The sequence below is a fragment of the Elgaria multicarinata genome, chromosome 10 (assembly GCF_023053635.1).
Source record: "Elgaria multicarinata webbii isolate HBS135686 ecotype San Diego chromosome 10, rElgMul1.1.pri, whole genome shotgun sequence".
In the NCBI taxonomy this organism is placed as follows: Eukaryota; Metazoa; Chordata; class Lepidosauria; order Squamata; family Anguidae; genus Elgaria; species Elgaria multicarinata.
Genome location: NC_086180.1, coordinates 61490634 through 61510199, shown reverse-complemented (window position 1 = coordinate 61510199; position 19566 = coordinate 61490634). Strand labels below are relative to the sequence as shown.

The following is a 19566-nucleotide window of genomic DNA, read 5'->3' as shown; positions in this document are numbered from 1 at the left end:
CGGACCTTAAGATCATCTACAGGGGCCCTTCTCCGTGAGCCCCTGCCAAAGGAAGTGAGGCAGGTGGCTACTAGGAGGAGGGCTTTCTCCGCTGTAGCACCCCGGTTGTGGAGTGAGCTCCCCAGAGAGGTCCGCCTGGCGCCTACACTGTACTCCTTTCATCGCCAGCTGAAGACCTTTTTATTCACTCAGTATTTTAACACTTAATTTTAACTTAAATTTAAATTTTACTGTTTTAACTCTGTATTTTAATCTTATATCAATTTTGCTGCGTGGTTTTATCCTGGTTGTGCTTTCTATACTGTATTTTGTATTTGTGCTTTTAACCTGTTGGTTGTTTTATTATGGTTTTAATTTTTGTGAACCGCCCAGAGAGCTTCGGCTATTGGGCAGTATTAAAATGTAATAAATAAATAAAATAAAGAGCTACAGCCTTACTGGGGATTTCATCCTTCGCAGTCTTTCTACCTTCACGATGCACTCCTTTACATGTGATCTTTGAATTGAAAACTTCCCTTCTCGGAAAGGTCCATTGTTTGACAAGACAGCACCATCTAATGGCAGAATTATAGTGTAACACTTACTTTATGCACTGGGAAATCCCATGATATCCCAGGTAATATCACATTATCTCCATTCTTTTTTAAAAAAAAAAGTGAGATTTCAGGGGGGGGGGGGAGTTTGGGAGATGTCCTGGATATTGACAACATCATGTAAAGAACTCACACAATCCCATGAGTGTCCAATCACAAGCATGCAATAAATTGCTAATTTAGACAAGCTCTGACAGTCTGTCTCCTCTTCTGTCTCTCAAAGAGAGGCTTATAAACTCTCTCAGAAGAGCCTGTTCTGTCCTTCATATTGGGACCTGAGGAAATAGCAACCCTACTAATTAGTTTCTGCTTATTTTCTGTCATACGGAACACTTTCCGTAATGTCTACTGAGGAGCCCTTGTGGATTGCAAATTATTCTGGGTCTGTTTTAGGGAGAGTGCACTGTGGAACACACCCAACGCTGTTGCAGCTGTGCATTAAAACAAGCATGGACAAACCGTCTTTCAAGAAAGCTTGTAGGCCATTTCTGAGAAGGCAATTCCAATTGATTTCCCAAGAAACCTCAGGGTTCTGTGTTAGACAATAAAAATGTAATAAATAAATAAATAAATAAATAAATAAATAAATAAATAAAATAAACCACAGTACTAAATCATAGAACTTGTCTCACAACAAAGCTCTCTGATACCATTCTTTATACCATTGAAGAATGGTATAAAGAAGTATGGGATATAGCCATTAATGATAAATTGACATGTAATATTAAGTGGAGAAAAGGCGTAACTAAAATAAATGAGTTTGAAGGAATCTGGAAACAGTTCCTAATATTTGTGTTTACTAAGGGAAGTGGGAAACCGCCAGCAGAAGAAATGATAAGATTTTGGATTCAGGAATAGATCCCGAGGTGGGGGGCGCACTTTTATGTTAAGAATGATTATGTTGTAGTATGATAATGTATAGGTAATACTTATTCAACATATATGTACTCAACATTTATTCAATATGTATGTAGCAGTTGTTTGATGTTTTATTATTATCATTATTATTGTAATGTTGTATGTTTATATAGTGTAGAAAATAAAAATATTTTTTTTTAAAAAAAAACAAAGCTCTCTGATAAAGTATGCAATTTTGGGTGGCTCTTACTTAGTAGTGACTCGGATGACCAGAGTACAAACGCCACTTTCTTCGTTACATTGGCAGAACGCTTGCGGAGCCTTTTGAATGATGAATGTCTGAGAAGGCATATTCCTTTGCTAGATCAACATTTATTTTTGTAGTTACAGCAACATCTGGTGGAAAAGAGTGGAATTATCGAAACCACACATTTCTCGTCTTTTTTTGTAGGGAAGAAAGGTGTAGAAAGAAAACTTTTACTTACCAGCTTTTATTGATGAACTCTCACTAGAAAGAACCGACTATTCAACTGTAGCAAGGAAACTCTTTATACTTCTTGGGGATATTTCCCTCATTGATTATGTCATAACTTATGGGAAGAATGCTGAGAGACAAAAATGGAGACAAAACAATTCCAGCTCCAGCAATGTGCAGGAATTAGATTCCGAGATTAAGCCCACTGCAAAGGCCAGGCTGGGAGTTCTCCAACAGGGGATTCTGCATTCCTTCAGAAGAACTCCAAATATTCAGAGCCACCTCAGGGTACCCTGAGCAGAGGTGTTCTCCTTGCATCAAGGACTTAGTGTTAAACCAGTTCCTCACTCGGGTTTTAAAAGAAAGGAGAAGAATATGTGGCGTTACCCAAAATTGATTATATTGTATATGGGCTCATCTACACCAAGCAGATATTCCACTATGAAAGTGTTTTATAAGCGGTATATAAAAGGCAGGAGTCACACTACTGCTTTATAGTGGTATTGAAGTGCACTAACAACTGTTGTGGCCCGTTGACACATACCATATACTGCTTTCATACCACTTTCATAGAGTGATATCCTGTTTGGTGTAGTTGTGTCATGAGCCCCATTACACTTCATTACCACTATAAGGCAGTAGTATAGATCCTGCAGTGCACTTCAATATCACTTTAAAGCAATAGTGTGGCTTCTGCCTTTTATATACCGCTTTCATACCACTTTCATAGTGGAATATCCTGCTTGGTGTAGATGAGCCCCATGTCTAGATTAGTATGTCTGGTAAGTAGGGAATGTTAGAACTGAGTGAGTGTGGTTTATGATGTAATAGGTCGGGGGGAGAGGAGTATATAAGGAGTGTGTTGAGAGTTTGTAGATTTTTTTAGGTTTTGTTTTCTTGTAGTGTTTATTTGTAAAGTAAGAAGAGTTTAGATTCTAGAGACTTAGGATTGGTGTAAAGAGAGAGATGTGGCTGGAGTGTGGAGAGTTTAGACTAGGCAGGATTGAAAGTATTATATTTTTATTTAAAATTTTTAAATAACAAAAAACTTATTATTATTTTGTTAGCTACCAAATACATGTCAGCTTAGCATTATTTACCTGCCTTACAGTTATTAAACACTCACCCCATATTATACCCACAGTATATTTAGAGAAGATCCTGTATTAAACCTGTTTCCCTCATAGCTAAGGGAAAGGTTTTAATAAACCCTTCCTCAGGTTTTCAAGTAGAGGTGCTTAGCCTGGGAAGGGTTTATGCGACGGGTCTAGTGTAAGAATTTGTTACGTCACGGTATCCTGCACAGACATGTTCTCCAACATCCTTTCCCATGCAGTGGCCAGAACTCAGAATACTCACACTTACCCAGAGAACCTACGTAAGAATGCTTATTGAGAACTGATCATAGAATCAAAGAATAGCAGAGTTGGAAGGGGCCTACAAGTTATTTTGGCACCTGAGGGAGTAAATTTATTTATTTATTTATTTATTTATTACATTTCTATACCGCCCAATAGCCGGAGCCCTCTGGGCGGTTCACAAAAATTAAATCCAACAAGCACATCTTCTCCCTGGAAGTAATAATACAATGATGACAACAGAGCCTGAAACACCCAAACCAGCTGCCCAAGGTGGCCACCAAACTGTCTCAGCCTTCCCCAACCTGGTACCCTCCAGATGTTTTGGACTGCAACTCCCAAAAGCCCCAACCTGCATGGCCAAGAATGCTGGGAGTTGTCGTCCAAAATAAGTGGAGGGCTGCAGGTTGGGGAAGGCTGTTTTATGTAATAATACAGCTGCCAGTCCAATGCCAAAAGAAGAGAAATTAAGAATTTAGGTATTGGGAAGGAGGTTTGTCCTCATCAACCAGGCTGGAACTGAGTGGTAGTAGAGAGTCGGTGGGTGGGTGGGTGGAGTTTGTGCTTCATAGGGCAACTCTACAAGGGGACCCCAACATTAAGATCAATGGTCACAAGATCAGAGTGTCATAACCAAACATAATAGCTCTGAAAATGTCCTGTCTCTGTCTTCTAAAGAGCAATATCAGAACGATCTAATTTACAGGGAGATTCCCTCCCCCCCCCCAAAAAAAACTGAGATTCAAAAAGGAACCTCATTATTTTTTGCACTGAGTGGTGGATCCATGATTTTTGTGGTTCAGTCCATGGAGGCAGATGTGTTCTGTGTTGTCATAGTGGGTTGGGGTATTTTTCTTGTAAAAATCATGAGGATCCATGTTTTTACACCGTGGAAGCGCCCATGAGTATCAGGTCCGTGACTTGTATGGTTCAGTCTGTGGAGTCAGAGGTGCTCTGTGATTTGAGTGTGATTTGCGGGGGGGGGGGATTTACTCTGTAAAAATCAAGAGGATCCATAAGGATCCGTGGCTTATGTTTTCGTGCTGTGGTGGTGTTAATGAGAGCCAGAGCCATGATTTTCATCAGACAGATGTGCTCTGTGACGCAATAGAGGTTTGTAACATTTTTCTGTAAAAATCATGAGTAGCAGATCCATAATTTTTATGGTTCAGTTTGCAGGGGCAGATGCACGCTGTGATTTGATTGTGGTTTTAGGGGTGTCCCCTTTAAAAAACACGTGGAATCACCAGAATCCATTTTTTACTTCAGGGATCCGATTTCTACCCAGCCTCTTAATTAATTCTCTGCCCTGCCAGCTCGTTCCCTGGCGAGGAACAAAAAAAAAAAGAGCAACAGCCAATGATAATGGCAGCAGTAAAGATGTGAGCCCATGCAAGAAGTCCCCACCGCCAACCTAGAGCTGCCCTAAGAGCTCCCACCCACGGACTGCTCTCACGGCGTCGCCCTTTCTTCCAGACACCAGTTCGGCCAGCTCTCGCAAGCACGTGAAATCGCCGGCGGCAACGCCTGCACTGCGCAGCCGCACACCATCCGGCGAAGGAAACCCAGTGTGTCCCTTCAGAGCCACCGTATGGTCGTAGGACGAACAGTAGGCGGCGTTTGTCCTTCCGCGGCTTCCGTAGTACACAAGCAGACATGGCCGAGTATTCCTGTGTTAAAAAGACCAAGCTGGTTCTTAAAGGGACGAAATCAAAAAAGTGAGGATTTTCTTTTACTTTGGGTTTCCCCTGTTGTTAGGGGTGGTGGGGGTGGGGGTTCTCCCTTATTCTCAGGGTTTGGAGCTCGAGGTATTCTAGTCTCGGGACCTGCTTCGGGTGCTGGGGCGGAAATCATCATTCCAGAGTGCCTCTGAGTTTGTACAGAGTGCCTTTGTTTCACCGCTGATTAAACGCAGTTAGATCGTCCACCACACGTTTAGGATGATTATAGGAGGGTGCCGCATATGGGCGACCTCTGAGTTCCAGTGCTTTTCTTGTGAAAAATTAAGGCGAGCTTTTGAAAGACAGGGGAGGGCCCTGCTGAAAGCTCGTGAGCGAGGCTCAAAATGGTGGTTTCCCCCTGCTGTTCGCCAGTAGTCGGCACCACGGTGCTTCGGTATGTGCAGGTTCCATTTAGCTCCGTCACTAGTGCTCCTCCAACTGAGACTTCCCCAACCTGGTGCCCTCTAGATGTTTTGGACTGCAACTCCCAAAAGCCCCAGCCTGCATGGCCAAGAATGCTGGGAGTTGTCGTCCAAAATAAGTGGAGGGCTGCAAGTTGGGGAAGGCTGTTTTATGTAATGATACAGCTGCCAGTCCAATGCCAAAAGAAGAGAAATTAAGAATTTAGGTATTGGGAAGGAGGTTTGCCCTCATCAACCAGGCTGGAACTGAGTGGTAGTAGAGAGTCAGTGGGTGGGTGGGTGGAGTTTGTGCTTCATAGGGCAACTCTACAAGGGGACCCCAACATTAAGATCAATGGTCACAAGATCAGAGTGTCATAACCAAACATAATAGCTCTGAAAATGTCCTGTCTCTGTCTTCTAAAGAGCAATATCAGAATGATCTAATTTACAGGGAGATCCCCCCCCAAAAAAACTGAGATTCAAAAAGGAACCTCATTATTTTTTGCACTGAGTAGTGGATCCATGATTTTTGTGGTTCAGTCCATGGAGGCAGATGTGTTCTGTGTTGTGATAGTGGGTTGGGGTATTTTTCTTGTAAAAATCATGAGGATCCATGTTTTTACACCGTGGTAGCGCCCATGAGTATCAGGTCCGTGACTTGTATGGTTCAGTATTTATGTGCAGGTTCCATTTAGCTCCGTCACTAGTGCTCCTCCAACTGAGACTTCCCCAACATGGTGCCCTCTAGATGTTTTGGACTACAACTCCCAGCATTCCTGACCATTGCCCATTCTGGCTGGAGCTGATGGTAGTTTTAGTCCCAAACATCTGGAGGGTGCCAGTTTTGGGGAAGGTTGCCTTAAATCATTCACAACTAGATTGGCCAGCAAGGGCTTAGCCTGGAGTTTGCATAGATACTGCATTCCCTTTAATGCAGATAAAAGCTCTTGGTTACTCATGTTCTCCCATACTCTTTTCTCCATTAAACTGCGCAGCCCTGAAGTGAAGTGGTCTTATTGTCTGAGTAAACATAGTTGCTCAAATTCACCTTGAGACTTTTTGATCAGTTGGGCACATCCAGTATGCACATCTTTCCCTGCATGACATGCTTTTTGGTCTTGGTCAAACTTCCTGTACTACTTTGTCCATCTGTACCTAGTCACAGTTCATGCTTAGTACCTGTTTTCTGCATCTCCTGTTTGTACACAAGGCACAACACAATCACTTTCTTAGCGTATGCGATTTTTCTCTCTGTTTCTCAGCTTGGTTTTGGTTTTCATGTTACATTCTGGCAGTATTTTTTTGGAAGTGGGAATCTGCACTTGTGTGTAATTGTAGGGGGAAAGGCAAAGTGAAAGTTTGTAGATCCTGCCTGTAATCACTTCTGTGACTAATACACTGCAGAGGCCACCAGTGAGGGAGGAAGCAGCAGCCAGGCACCTCTCCACCGTGCCTGGGTCCAGCTCCAGCTGAGAGCCCCCTCCCTCCTGCTGTCAACTGTCTCTGCAGAGGCCACCAGTGAGGGAGGAAGCAGCAACCAGGCACCTCTCCACCGTGCCTGGGTCCAGCTCCAGCTGAGAGCCCCCTCCCTCCTGCTACCAACTGTCTCTGCAGAGGCCACCAGTGAGGGAGGAAGCAGGAGCCAGGCACCTCTCCACCGTGCCTGGGTCCAGCTCCAGCTGAGAGCCCCCTCCCTCCTGCTGTCAACCGTAACTGCTGAACTTTCCAACTAAGATTGTAGTGCCTGAATTTGCTTTCCTTTCCCCCCTCCTCCTCCTCCCTCCCAATCCCCTTTCCTTTTGTGTCATGTCTAGATTGTAAGCCTGTGGGCAGGGATTGTCAAGAAATACTTTTGTAAGCCGCCGTGAGAGCCTTTTTTGGCTGAATGGCGGCATAAAAATCCTTAAATAAATAAAAATAAAAAATAATACTCTAAAATAAATTTTGATAATGACATATATGAACCCCAAGAATTTATTTAGTAATTTATTTCATTTTTGAAGTCAAATGTATCTTCCCATAACATACGTTTCTCAATGTCTTACTTGGTGGATTCATGGGGCATATAAATTTCAGAGTGAGAAGATCACAAAGGCAAAAACTGGGAATCCATGCCACAAGTTCAGAAATTAGCACTGTAGGCAGGAATTTTCCTTGCACATGCCTTTTCTCTCTGCTGCACTTGAATGTTACTGTATGTGATCTAAGGAAAGGTATATCAATGAGCTGTTATAGATTATGCACTGTGTGTGTAGAGCTTGCTGTTCATTTATCTTTGTGTGTCATTTTTCAGTAAGAAGAAAAACAAAGATAAAAAAAGGAAAAGAGAAGAAAATGTTGATGATCAGCTTGATATTGTTGGTAAGCTGACTTTTTCATGGAAGTAGATGAGTGAGAAATTGCCAAGAATGGCAATTATTTACAAAGGGGTGTGTGTGTGTGTGTTTCGAATGGTTACCAAGCTAAGACCTGTTAGTTTCTAAATTGAACAGACGTTAAAATTTTGTCTAGGACTGACATCCCAGTCTTAAACGTTTATGCCAGTCTGTCTGCCTCTGAAACAGACATTATGTGTTATGTATGCTTGTGCTCTTAGTATGAGTATAAGCTTTCCTTCACCCAAACCATGACCCAGGATTGATGTGTGGAGGACATTAGGACTGCATTTTGGGCTTTCCACTGGGGTGGAGGCCCTCACTGCTCCCAGGCAAGCAGAAAGCTGCTGTTGACAGAAAGACGGGGTGTTTAGGAGTAGGGTAGAGAGGAGCAGTCTTTAGATTTGCTGGATCCAAAGTAATTCCATTTCCCCAGATGGGCCTGCTCTAGGCCCATCAGACCAGTCCCCAGGCTGGTGTAGCTTATGACTCGCCCACATGCACCCACAAATACTGTCAATGTGTGTGGTGGGTGAATTATGATTGCAGATATCCACTGTGCTGAAAAGCCCAGTGAAACACCACCACCCCCTTCTGCTCTTGCTGCTGCAAGCCGGCAAAGCTTGGCTTATTGTGGGAGATTCACTGCTCCCCTCTTCCCAACTCTCCTTAGGATTGCTCTACCCACCACTAGTCATAATAATATTCAGCATTTAGGTAGTATTCAAAACACTTCACATACATTATTTTGTTTCAATTATTTCCAGCAGTGGAAAAAACTGGATAATTTGAACTTACCTGCAAGGCACCGAAATATACGGTCTGTGGCAATATCAGAAAAAATAACTCACGATTTGCTTTTGATCCAAGGAAAAACAGAACTATTAGCATTTTATGCTATATGGTGGAGATTCATTCAACATACGTCACAGTCAGACTTACAACAATATATGCCTTCTTCTGCTCTGAGCGTTTGGATATTATAACAACAGATGAAGATTACACAGCACACATTAATTATTTTATTTATTTCTTTTCCTTTCCTTTTCTTTTTTGCTTTCTTTGTTCTTGTTTCTCCCCCTAAAATTGTATTAAACAAGTTTCTGTAACAGCTGTACCTATTGTTAGGGGACTGTTTTGTTTCCTGTTATATCTAAAATAAATATTAAAACTTCAAAAACAAAATTAAAAAAACATTGTTGTCCTTACAACAGTCAATATTATCTGCATTTGGCAGAAGGGGCGCTGAGGATGCTTTTGCTTCACAAGCACTACACAACATACATACTATTTATTGGAAATGTTGAGATTTTGACTTTTAAAAAGGGTGTACGTATCTTTATTATTTATAAATTGCTTTTATATCACACCTTTCCATCAAGAAGATCAAGGTGGAATACTCCCCTTTTATCCTCACAGTAACACTGAGCTAGTTTAGATTGAGAGATTGCGATTTCCCCAAGTACCTTGGTGAGCTTCATGGTCGAGTGGTGATCTGAATCTGATTTGAACCTCTCCATTCTAACCACTATGCCTTACTTTCATGCTCTCTCCATTGTTATTCTCTCATCACTATAAACTAAAGATGTAGACTATTGATTGCAAGATGTTGCTAGTGCCCAAAGCAGCCTCTGATCTTCAGCTGAGTGTGGTGGAAGCATCCATGTGATTCCTGGTGCCACAAGGCACAACATGTACTCATGTTGTAATTAAATACACAGTCAAATTTTTTGCTGGAGTCCCATTGCTTTATGCTTTCTCTCAAGCATCTACTTTCACTACTTTCAAGACAAGAGAACTTGCCCCTTCCAAACCGAAAATTATAAAGTGATCCTTCCAACAATTTCTTGTGCTTCTCACTGACAATTTGCAAGGCTGTTGATTAAATAACTGTCACTGTTGATTATGTTTTTCAGCATTTTTCATTAAAATAAATGTTGCAAGTAAAAGCTGTTTGAATGTTTCATATCTCCAAAGCTTTCCCAGTAAGCATTTACCATCATTTATATATTGTGAATCATGCAACATATGTGTTATTTTTTCTTCTTGTTTCCTCTTGTATGTTAGAAGGCTGGTGGACAGTAGCAAATTTTGGCGACATCACAGGAACGGTAGCAATAGAGATGGGTCTTGGAACCTATATCAATGCTCTTGATAATGGCCTTTTTACTCTTGGAGCACCACATAAAGGTTGGTATTGCTGTGAAAGTGGAGATAAATGTTCTTACCTTTGAAATTAGTAAATGTTATTTATTTATTTATTAATCTGTCCAATAACAGGCATAAAATACACATCCTCAGAGGGGTCTTCCATAATCTGGGGCACTCCAGATGTTTTGGACAACTCCCATCAGCTGTAAACTGCATGGTCAACGTTCAGGAATGATGGTTATTGTAGTCCAAAGTATCTGGAAGGCACCCGGTTGGAGAAGGCTGTCTTAGAGCATTCTCTATTGTCCTTTGACACCATCTGTATTGTAGCCCATTTTTGCAAATAAACACAGAAGATATTTCAGACAGCTGCCTACATGTACATGTACCTATTTTAATCACTTGTGGAAGGCTAAGACCATGAAAGAAATAAAGGGGGAAGTCTTTTCTGTTCAACAGTTTATATGTAATCAGCCTTCGGATAAATGATGCTGACCATATTTTTAGTCATCAGTTTATGACAGTGTACCTATGTTAGATTGTTAGATTTTAGATTGTACATGTTTGCCTCTTGTGCTCCAATATCTGGGTGGAAAATTCATGTTCTTTTGGTCCTACATCTCTCATTGAGCCTACCGACTGCTATATAAATAGTTGATTACTTGTTTTACTCTGGAATATAGAGTAGTGTATGCAATAAGAGTGACAAAATAAACAATGTAAAAAGTATTAATGTTCCCAGTGTGATGGGTACATTCTTTGAGTCTTGTGCATCAAGAATTGTTCACAGGTTTCTTCAGCCTTAGCTACAATATTGTCTAATATCTTTTTAATACATTCAGATGAAGGTCCTATCCCTCCTGAACAATTTACTGCTGTCAAGCTGTCAGATTCAAGGTAATTGCTCTCCTGGGCCTTAAAGAATTAATCAGGATTTCTTAGGTTTCTGCTTACAAGGGTGTTTGGAATAGATTGTCTTTCCCCAGATCTGCTTTCTAATCGTAGTTTGAAACAATATTGTTCCCCTTTGATAAACTGGTACATACAGTATGTACCTATATTGAGCTCAAAGGTCTGAAAAGAGTTCCAGTGTATATAACTGAACATACTTATAACATATTTCCTACACAATTGGGAACCTTGAGAAGGTATGGTTCCCATTCAAGTAGAGGCTTCTAAAGGACATTCAGTCAAATGCACTTAGAAAACCCTTTTTTAGAGCTTCAGTCTCAACGCACAAAGATATCAAGAGGCATTGTCATGTAGTGGGGATGATGGGCTTGCATGAGTTCCCCTAGACTTTATGCAGTTTTAGTCTAACTGTCTTTAGGCAAAAGTTGGACCAGACCTTTTTCCCGTTGAAATTGGAGTCCTTTCACTGGAATGCACCCCATATTCATACAGCCCTCCAACTTCAATTCCTAGCATTGATCACGTTTTTTTTCTTGTTATTGTTCATACTGTATATATTTCTTATTTTACTGATGTGTTTTAACACACTTAACTTGGAGAAAGGTGCAGTATAAATAGAATAAATAAAATCAGAGTGCTCTCCCACTCTGATGTTGCTTTAACCTAAGCCCAGTGGTTGTTTTTTAAAAGCATCTGACCTTGAAGGAACTTCTCTCATATTGACCTCTCTGCCAAAGAACCCCAGTATGTCTCCCATGAAATCCTTTTGTGTTTCAGAACATTCTGGGCCATGTTGTAGGGTGTACAGTGAGTTCACATGACTCTGGACTTTGCTGTCTCCCTGAGTGAACCACAAGCGCACACTTCCCCTGCAGCTACCCTTGCCAGGGGAAGGCTGGAAGTGGTGGACTTCCAACTGTCATTTAGGGATGTTTGTTCCCCATTACTGATGTTCTCCTTGGTAAGCTTCTGTTACCCCCCCGTAAGCATCCAAAGATTTCCTGGAACATAATTTGGAACCATGAGTGTTACATCGGTATTGAACCATCAGTCTCAGTAAAAATCTGCTCAGTTACTAATGCCATTACTACTACTTCCTTTTTCCTTTAAGAATTGCACTGAAATCAGGCTATGGCAAATACCTTGGCATTAATTCAGACGGGCTGGTTATTGGACGTTCCGATGCAATAGGTTCGAGGGAGCAGTGGGAGCCTGTGTTTGAAGAGGCAAGTGTCCTAAAATGTTCAGCAGTCATTCTTAATGTACAGTATGATGATCCCCCTTCCCCGTTTTAGCTTTTCCTCATTTGGGGGCGGGGGTGAATCATAGCTCAGTGGTTCCCTTTGCAAGCACCTGGGTTCAATCCCTACTGTCTCCAGTCAATAGAAGCAGTGGTAAAAAGACCCCTGCCTGAGACCCTGGAGAGCTGCTGCCAGCCAGAGTAGACAATAATGGATTAGATCAGGGGTGAGGGGCCTCCGCCCTGCAGGCCAAATGCCAACCTCTGTACGCTTCCTGGGTCACACCTCCTCGCAGCCGTGCTCCAGGTTATTGCTATTATTTACTTCATCCAGTGGTGTACCACAGTGAGCCAGTGTGGTGCAGTGGTGCGAGTTTTAGATTGGGACTCAAGAGATCTGGGTTCTAGTCCCCACTTGCCCAAGAAGCTCGCTGGGTGACTGGGCCAATTACTGACTCACAGTCTAGCCTTCCTCACAGGATTGTTGTGAGGATAAAATGGAGAGGAGGAGGGCCACGTAAGTTGTCTTGGGCTCCTTGCAAGAAAGGGAAAAGATGGGATATCTGTCCCCAACTACAGTCTGATCTTCACTTTATTTTGTTATCTTTATTTCAAACTAAAATTTATTGGGGCGGTGGGGGGGAGGCTGCTGGAGGGAACTTTATACAAGTTCGGGAAGGAAATGCCTGGATATAGATGTCTTTTTTGTTGTTGCATACTGGACAAAGGTAAGAAGAGGCACATCTATGACTTTGCCCACTGGTCGCATCCACTTTTGGCTCTGACCATGCCCACTGCTGGAATATGGACCCCAACAGGTTTGGGCCAAGGTAACTTGGACTTCAACAGGAAAAAGGTCCCCTGTCCCTGGGCCAGAGGGGTAAAGTAGGCTTGTCTCTAGAGGGAGAGCTTGAATTGATACCAAAGGACTGTGATGGAACATGCTTTATGAGGGCATAACCAAATTTCCAGAGTGGCTGTTCTGTTCAGACGGACAAACCATGCCCTTGAAAAGTTGACGCTAATCTACAAATACAGGGTGTGGAAGGACACCCTTCCCTGGGACACCCCACTGGTACCAACACTAAAATGTGGGAATTCCCCCACTCCTGCAGCCAACATAAATTTACCTCCATTAATTTTACCCCTCTTTACCTCAGGTGTCATTAAGTGTGCAACAAACAGTTGAAAGGTATAAATATACTAAATAAAGATGAAATATGTTGTTAAAATGAAATAAAACTGGAAAGCTGATTAATTTGTTGGGTTTGTTACTTTAAAAAACAGGGCTTTTATGTCGTTACTCTTGCCATGTTTTCCAACGCCAAAGTTGTAACACTCCTAAAACAACGAAGAGGAATAATTGTGACTTTGAAATCAGCGTTCATGATTTCAATTTTTAAATTGAAATTAATGAGTTTGGATTGAAGCGGGGTGGTCGACTTTGAAATTTCGTTCTTTCACTATTGAAGTCATCTAGGATAAAAATCATAAAACATTTTTGTTTGAACATAATCGTAGTGTTGCTAATTTGGTTTGCTGTTTTTTTTTTTTCCTGCAGGGGAAAATGGCTCTCTTAGCAGCAAACAGCTGCTTTATCAGCTGTAATGAAGAAGGTGATATAGTAGCCAAAAGCAAAACTGCAGGAAACGAGGAAATGATTAAGGTATGGCCCGAAACTGCCGTTTATATGAATATTCTAAGGAACATCGCAGAAACAAGTGGTGCATCTCCATGTAACATTTGGTAAGCAGCTGTCATGGGCAAAAGAATTGGGTAATAAGCAATACATTGTCTAATTCAGAGGTGGGCAGAAGTTAGATCTCAGCTGTTTGGGACTTAAGAACATAAGAAATGCCCTGCTGGATCAGACCAAGGGTCCATCTAGTCCAGCACTCTGTTCACACAGTGGCCAACCAGCCATCAGCCAGGGACGAACAAAAGCAGGGCACGGTGCAGCAGCACCCTCCCACCCATGTTCCCCAGCAACTGGTGCACACAACCATCAGGGCTAGTAGCCATTGATAGCCTTTGCCTCCAGGAATTTATCCAACCTCCTTTTAAAGCCATCCAAATTAATGGCCATCACTACATCTTGTGGTAGTGAGTTCCGTAATTTAACTATGCACTGTGTGAAGAAGTACTTCCTCTTATTTGTCCTGAATCTCCCACCAATCAGTTTCATGGGATGACCCCTTTGGGTTCTAGTATTTTGAGAGAGGGAGAAAAATGTGTCCCTATCCACATTTTCCATACCATGTATAATTTTGTACACTTCTATCATGTCTCCCCTTAGCCTCCTTTTTTCCAAGCTAAACAATCCCAGTTGATGTAACCTTCCTTCCTAGGGGAGATGCTCCAGCCCCTTTAGACTTCAACTCCCAGAAGCTCCTGCCAGTCATTAGAAATGCTGGGAGTTGAAGACCAAAACATCTGGAGAACTACTTTCTGTCCACCCCTGGCCTTTCCCCAACCTGTGTCCATCATTTCGTAACTGTTGGCCATGCTGGGTTGATGGGAGTTGTAGGCCAAAACATCTGCAATGTAGCAGGTTGGGGAAGGTTGACAAACTGGATAACTTAGAACATTTCTTTTAACCCATATTTCTTTTGGCTCTGAATACTTTTTTGAGCAATTTTAGCTGAACTACCTGGCGAGGAGAAAAACTATTATTTTGGATTAAACTAATTCAAGCTTCAGCTAAGGGGCTCCTGGGTTTATGTTGCACAACGTGGACTTTGATTCACACAGCGGAACTTTCCCTTCCCCTCCTCCATCCCCCTGAACTCTGCTCCAGAGGGTCCCCCAACCATTTAGAGCGGATTTGGGGGGCTGCAGGGGGAAAGGAATCTGTTCCATCAATGGTGTCTATTTCCATTGGATGCTGTTAGATTTCACCCCTTGTCTGCATTGTCATGTGCTCCTCCCTAGATGTAGGAAATTAGGCATTAGCTAGAAGGGTTTGATCCTACCTGCATTCATGCACTGCAGATTCCATTTATTCCTCCTTCCCTGGGAGTCCTTCCAGTAATCAAGCCCTGCCTCCATGCCCTGCTTGCATGATAGAAAGATGATACTACTTCACTTTGTATGTGCAAAGGCTGTACAATGAGATGTTGTCAGAATAGATGAGTTGCTTACTGATGTGACTGTTGTATTCTTACGCCCAATGAAGTGGAAAGCAAAACTTGGGGGGGGAATCTCTCACCAAGAGGAAAATTAAGAAGTTTTCTGACTTTGTTAAATAGACAGCTTTTCTGGTTTCTTTCTTCCTTTGTGTTTAGATCCGAACATGTGCTGAAAGAGAAGCCAAGCAAAAAGATGACATTCCAGCAGAAGACAAAGGAAATGTTAAGCAGTGTGAAATCAACTACGTGTATGTAGCAAGGGCATTTTGACTATCTGTAAAAAAAATTAAGGCAAGACAAGTGGATTGTGTTGGTGAACAAATAACTCCTAGTTTCCCTGTTAGAAGCCTTCAAGGCTTTTCGGTCCTGATGCCTGGATGAACTTGACTTCATATGCTTCTAGTCCTCATTAACCATCCATACTTTCTCTTCCCCACCACCCACAACCTTTTTGATGAAACTTTAAATCTCTGGTATATGCTATTATACATCCAAATGACAGTTATGATCCTCAGAGGAGGAATGTCGCCATGAAGAATACCCACCCTCTGGAAAGCCCTCCCTTGTGCAGTTTGGGAGGCGGAAAATATAACATCTTTTAAACGCCTCCTAAAAATGTACCTCTTTCCACAGGCTTTCCCTGGACTGTAATTTATCTGATTTTATGTTGCATTCTAAAGCTTTTAACTTTTTACATTTATTTTATACTTATTGTATTTTTATGGTTTTAATTGGCTATTGGGCAGTATAAAAACATAAAATAAAATATTTTTTTAAAAAAATGGGACCTGTAACAACAGCAGGGTTTTCTTACTCAGGATTGTAGCCAGCCGAGAGAGCCATAGGGAACTCAAGCAGGTCAATTACTATTTACTCCCCCACCGACTGGTTTTGCATTTTTTCTTTTCCAACTAATATTCTATAGTTCCCAAAGGCCACTGAGCGTGTTCAGTCCAAAAAATCGGGCTGTTTTATTGGCATTTTAAAAACGTTTTGTATTTCTGCATACCTCACACCTAAGCATAACAATACCTCTCTTTTGAGTCTCAGTGGTCCTCTTCTGACACTCAACCACACAAGTTTGCTGTTATAGGGCACTCAGTTATAACATTTCGTTCAAACTGAAGGTATTTATAGCCTATTATTTCCTTTCCAGGAAGAAGTTTCAGAGTTTTCAAGACCGTAAACTCAAAGTAAGCCAAGAAGACAGTAAAGCTCTGAAAAAAGCTAGGAAAGAAGGCACTTTCCATGAGGCCCTGTTGGACAGGTATTATTCCCATTCAAATAAAATGCCAATTTTCAATCAAAGATTTTGAGTACTAATGCTAGGCTCCAAACTATTTTTGCAATTATTTACTGGTGGTAGCCCTCTTGTTCTCCCTTCTCCTGCCACATCCAAAACCTGTCTAAATGAAATGTTAATAAGACTTGCATCTATCCAAACTAGCGCACTTCACTGTGTATAAGGCTACTGGACAACGACTTTGCGTTCTCCACTTTTTAACAAAGGGCACAATCCATCCCTGCAGAATTACAGCCTCACATGTAAAGTGATCACAATGAGGCCTATGGGGGGCCTTCTTTCCCCACTCAATTCTGACATGTACTAGGTTCATATAATTTCCCTTCTAGAGGCCTGGGATACAGACCGATGGCTGGATAGTGAAATGTGCAGCATATTTGACTCAAATTCCAGGGAATTGCTGGCATGCCCAGGGAGAGAAGAGGGTGCCATTGAGTCCTGGGAGAATCCTTCCATGGAGCCAAATTATGCTCTAAATTTGGACAATTGTTGTCTTTATAATAGCTCTATTACCATATAACTTTGTATTCAAATCTAGTAGTGGGACCTTTTTTTTTTAAGTGCAAATCTTATTTTATTTTTTTGTACTGGCTTCCATGACTAGCCTGCTCCCACCCTCCCCCATTCTTAGCCTCAGTATTTGGTGAGAGCTGCTCTGGATTTAGCAATGCTGACTCTTTAAATACTGCTTACTATCATATTATGAAAACACATTTTGCACATTTGCTCATGTCTCAACTGTGTATTATGGCGAGGGAAAATGTGCAGTGCGCTTAGTAAACAAATGTACAAACACCACATTGTAAGCCTGGTTCACAGATACGTGTATATATCGGTTGAGGTCTCCGAGGTTTATTTTACATGAGGGATGGGGAACAGTTTCAGGAAAGGTGCTGAATGGTGCACACACACACACACGTGCACACACACACACCACTCATTTGTCCCTTTGCGGGCCAGATGACAGCAGGGGACAAGCAGCACGCAGGGAAATCACAGATCAGAGGTAACAGTGAGGGATCTTCCAGGGTCCCGGCCCCTGCAGGAATCCAAGGAGGTTGTGTAGTCTGGATGGAGAACCTCTGTAGGGCTGGGTCTGTAGCTTGCCTAAAACCAAATGGCTTGTAAAAGTACTTTAGTATTCCGTTTACTTTGTTGACTCGCATTAGATAGATACGTCATTCATTTTAATTCATCCTTTTTCCCCCCTTGTCTTTTAGGAGAGCAAAATTGAAAGCTGATAGATATTGCAAATAGGACAGCAGCTCACCTTTTCCTGTCTCTTTTCGTCCTTTATTGGTAGTTCTTTGTGTGAATTCTTTTGAATAAAACATTTTTGTTGGAGTACATTTTAATTGTTCTAAGACTTTTTTTTTTCTCCTGGAAGTGTTTATGTGGTGAACGTTTACATCCATATCTCCATTTGAAGAATCCATATTGTGATCACTCCTGCTTTTACCAAATGGTTGAGTCTGAGAAAATGTGTAAACTCAATGCATAGTAGGACAACAGAATCACTCTTCCTTGGCTCACATTATATCTCACATGTGGAAATACCACAATCCCTTGGAGCAGCTTATTAAGCAAGGCTCTAATCTTGCATCCAATCTGTATCAGGTCCAAGTAAGGTTTTTGTTTTTTTAATTATGGTTTTAATTTTTGTGAACCGCCCAGAGAGCTTTGGCTATTGGGCGGAATAAAAATGAAATAAATAAATAAATAATAAATATCTAAGAACGTAAGAAGTGCCCTGCTGGATTAGACCAATGGTCCATCTACTCCAGCACTCTGTTCTCACAGTGGCCAACCAGCCATCGGCCAGAGATGAACAAGCAGGACATGGTGCAACAGCACTTTCCCACCCTTGTTCCTCAGAAACTGGTGCACACAGGCGTATTGCCTTGAATACTGGACATAGCACACAACCATCAGGGCTAGTAGCCATTGATAGCCTTTGCCTCCAGGAATTTATCCAACCTCCTTTTAAAGCCATCCAAATTAATGGCCATCACTACATCTTGTGGTAGTGAGTTCATAATTTAACTATGCGCTGTGTGAAGAAGTACTTCCTTTTATTTGTCCTGAATCTCCCACCAATCAGTTTCATGGGATGACCCTATGCGCTATTATCTACTGGTAATAGCATGTATAGAGCCAGTAACACACAACCCGTGTCTCTCAAAATGGGTGTGTGTGTATTACTTCCAATGTATAGAAATTACCAAGGGATTAGTTATGTGGAGTAGTTCATTCAATTTAAACAAGTGTAAAGTGATGCATGTTGGGGCAAAAAAATCGCAACTTCACATATATGCTGCTGGGATCCGAGTTAGCAATGACAGACCAAGAATAGGATCTTTGGGTACTGGTGGATCGCTTGATGGAAATGTTGACCCAGTGTGTGGTTGCTGTAACAAAGGTCAATTCCATAATGGACATGATGGGCAAAGGAATTGAAAATAAAAGTACCAATATCATATTGCCCTTATGCAAATCTATGATGCAAACACACTTGGAATACTGTATACAGTTCTGGTCACCACACCTCAAAAAGGATATTGTAGAACTGAAAAAGTTGCAGGAAAGGTCAACAAAAATGATCTAGGTCCTGGAGCAACTCAAAGAATACAACAGTTGGGATTGTTTAGCTTAGAAAAAAGAGTAAAGGGAGACATGTTAAATAGATATTGTCAGTTTTTATGGTTTAAAATTTTGTATATTTGTTTTTAATGTTTACTGTTTTAACCTTTGTTAACTGCCCAGAGAGCTTTGCCTAAGGGGCGGTATAAAAATGTAATAAATAAAATAAAATAAATATGTTAGAGCTGTACAAAATTATGCATGGAATAGAAAAAGGGGATAGGGAGACATATTCTCCCTCCCTCATAATACTAGACCCCAAGGTCATTCCATGAAGCTAATTGGTGGGAGATCCAGGACAGATGAAATGAAATACTAAACAGCACATACTTAAACTATGGAATTTGCTACCACAAGTTAAAATGATGGCCTTAAACTTGGATGGCTTTAAAAGGAGATTAAACAAAT

The 19566-nt window shown here is 41.5% G+C and overlaps 1 protein-coding gene across 1 annotated transcript; it reads left to right on the top strand.

Annotated features, from left to right (window-relative positions):
• The first annotated feature begins 4898 nt into the window (after positions 1–4898).
• On the top strand, positions 4899–17867 carry FRG1 (FSHD region gene 1). Its single transcript, XM_063135677.1, has 9 exons — positions 4899–5002; positions 7703–7770; positions 9852–9974; positions 10778–10832; positions 11959–12073; positions 13649–13753; positions 15372–15463; positions 16372–16482; positions 17739–17867. Exons 1-9 carry the CDS (start codon positions 4941–4943, stop codon positions 17773–17775), a joined length of 768 nt encoding a protein of 255 aa, XP_062991747.1. The 5' UTR covers positions 4899–4940; the 3' UTR covers positions 17776–17867.
• The last annotated feature ends 1699 nt before the right edge of the window (positions 17868–19566 follow it).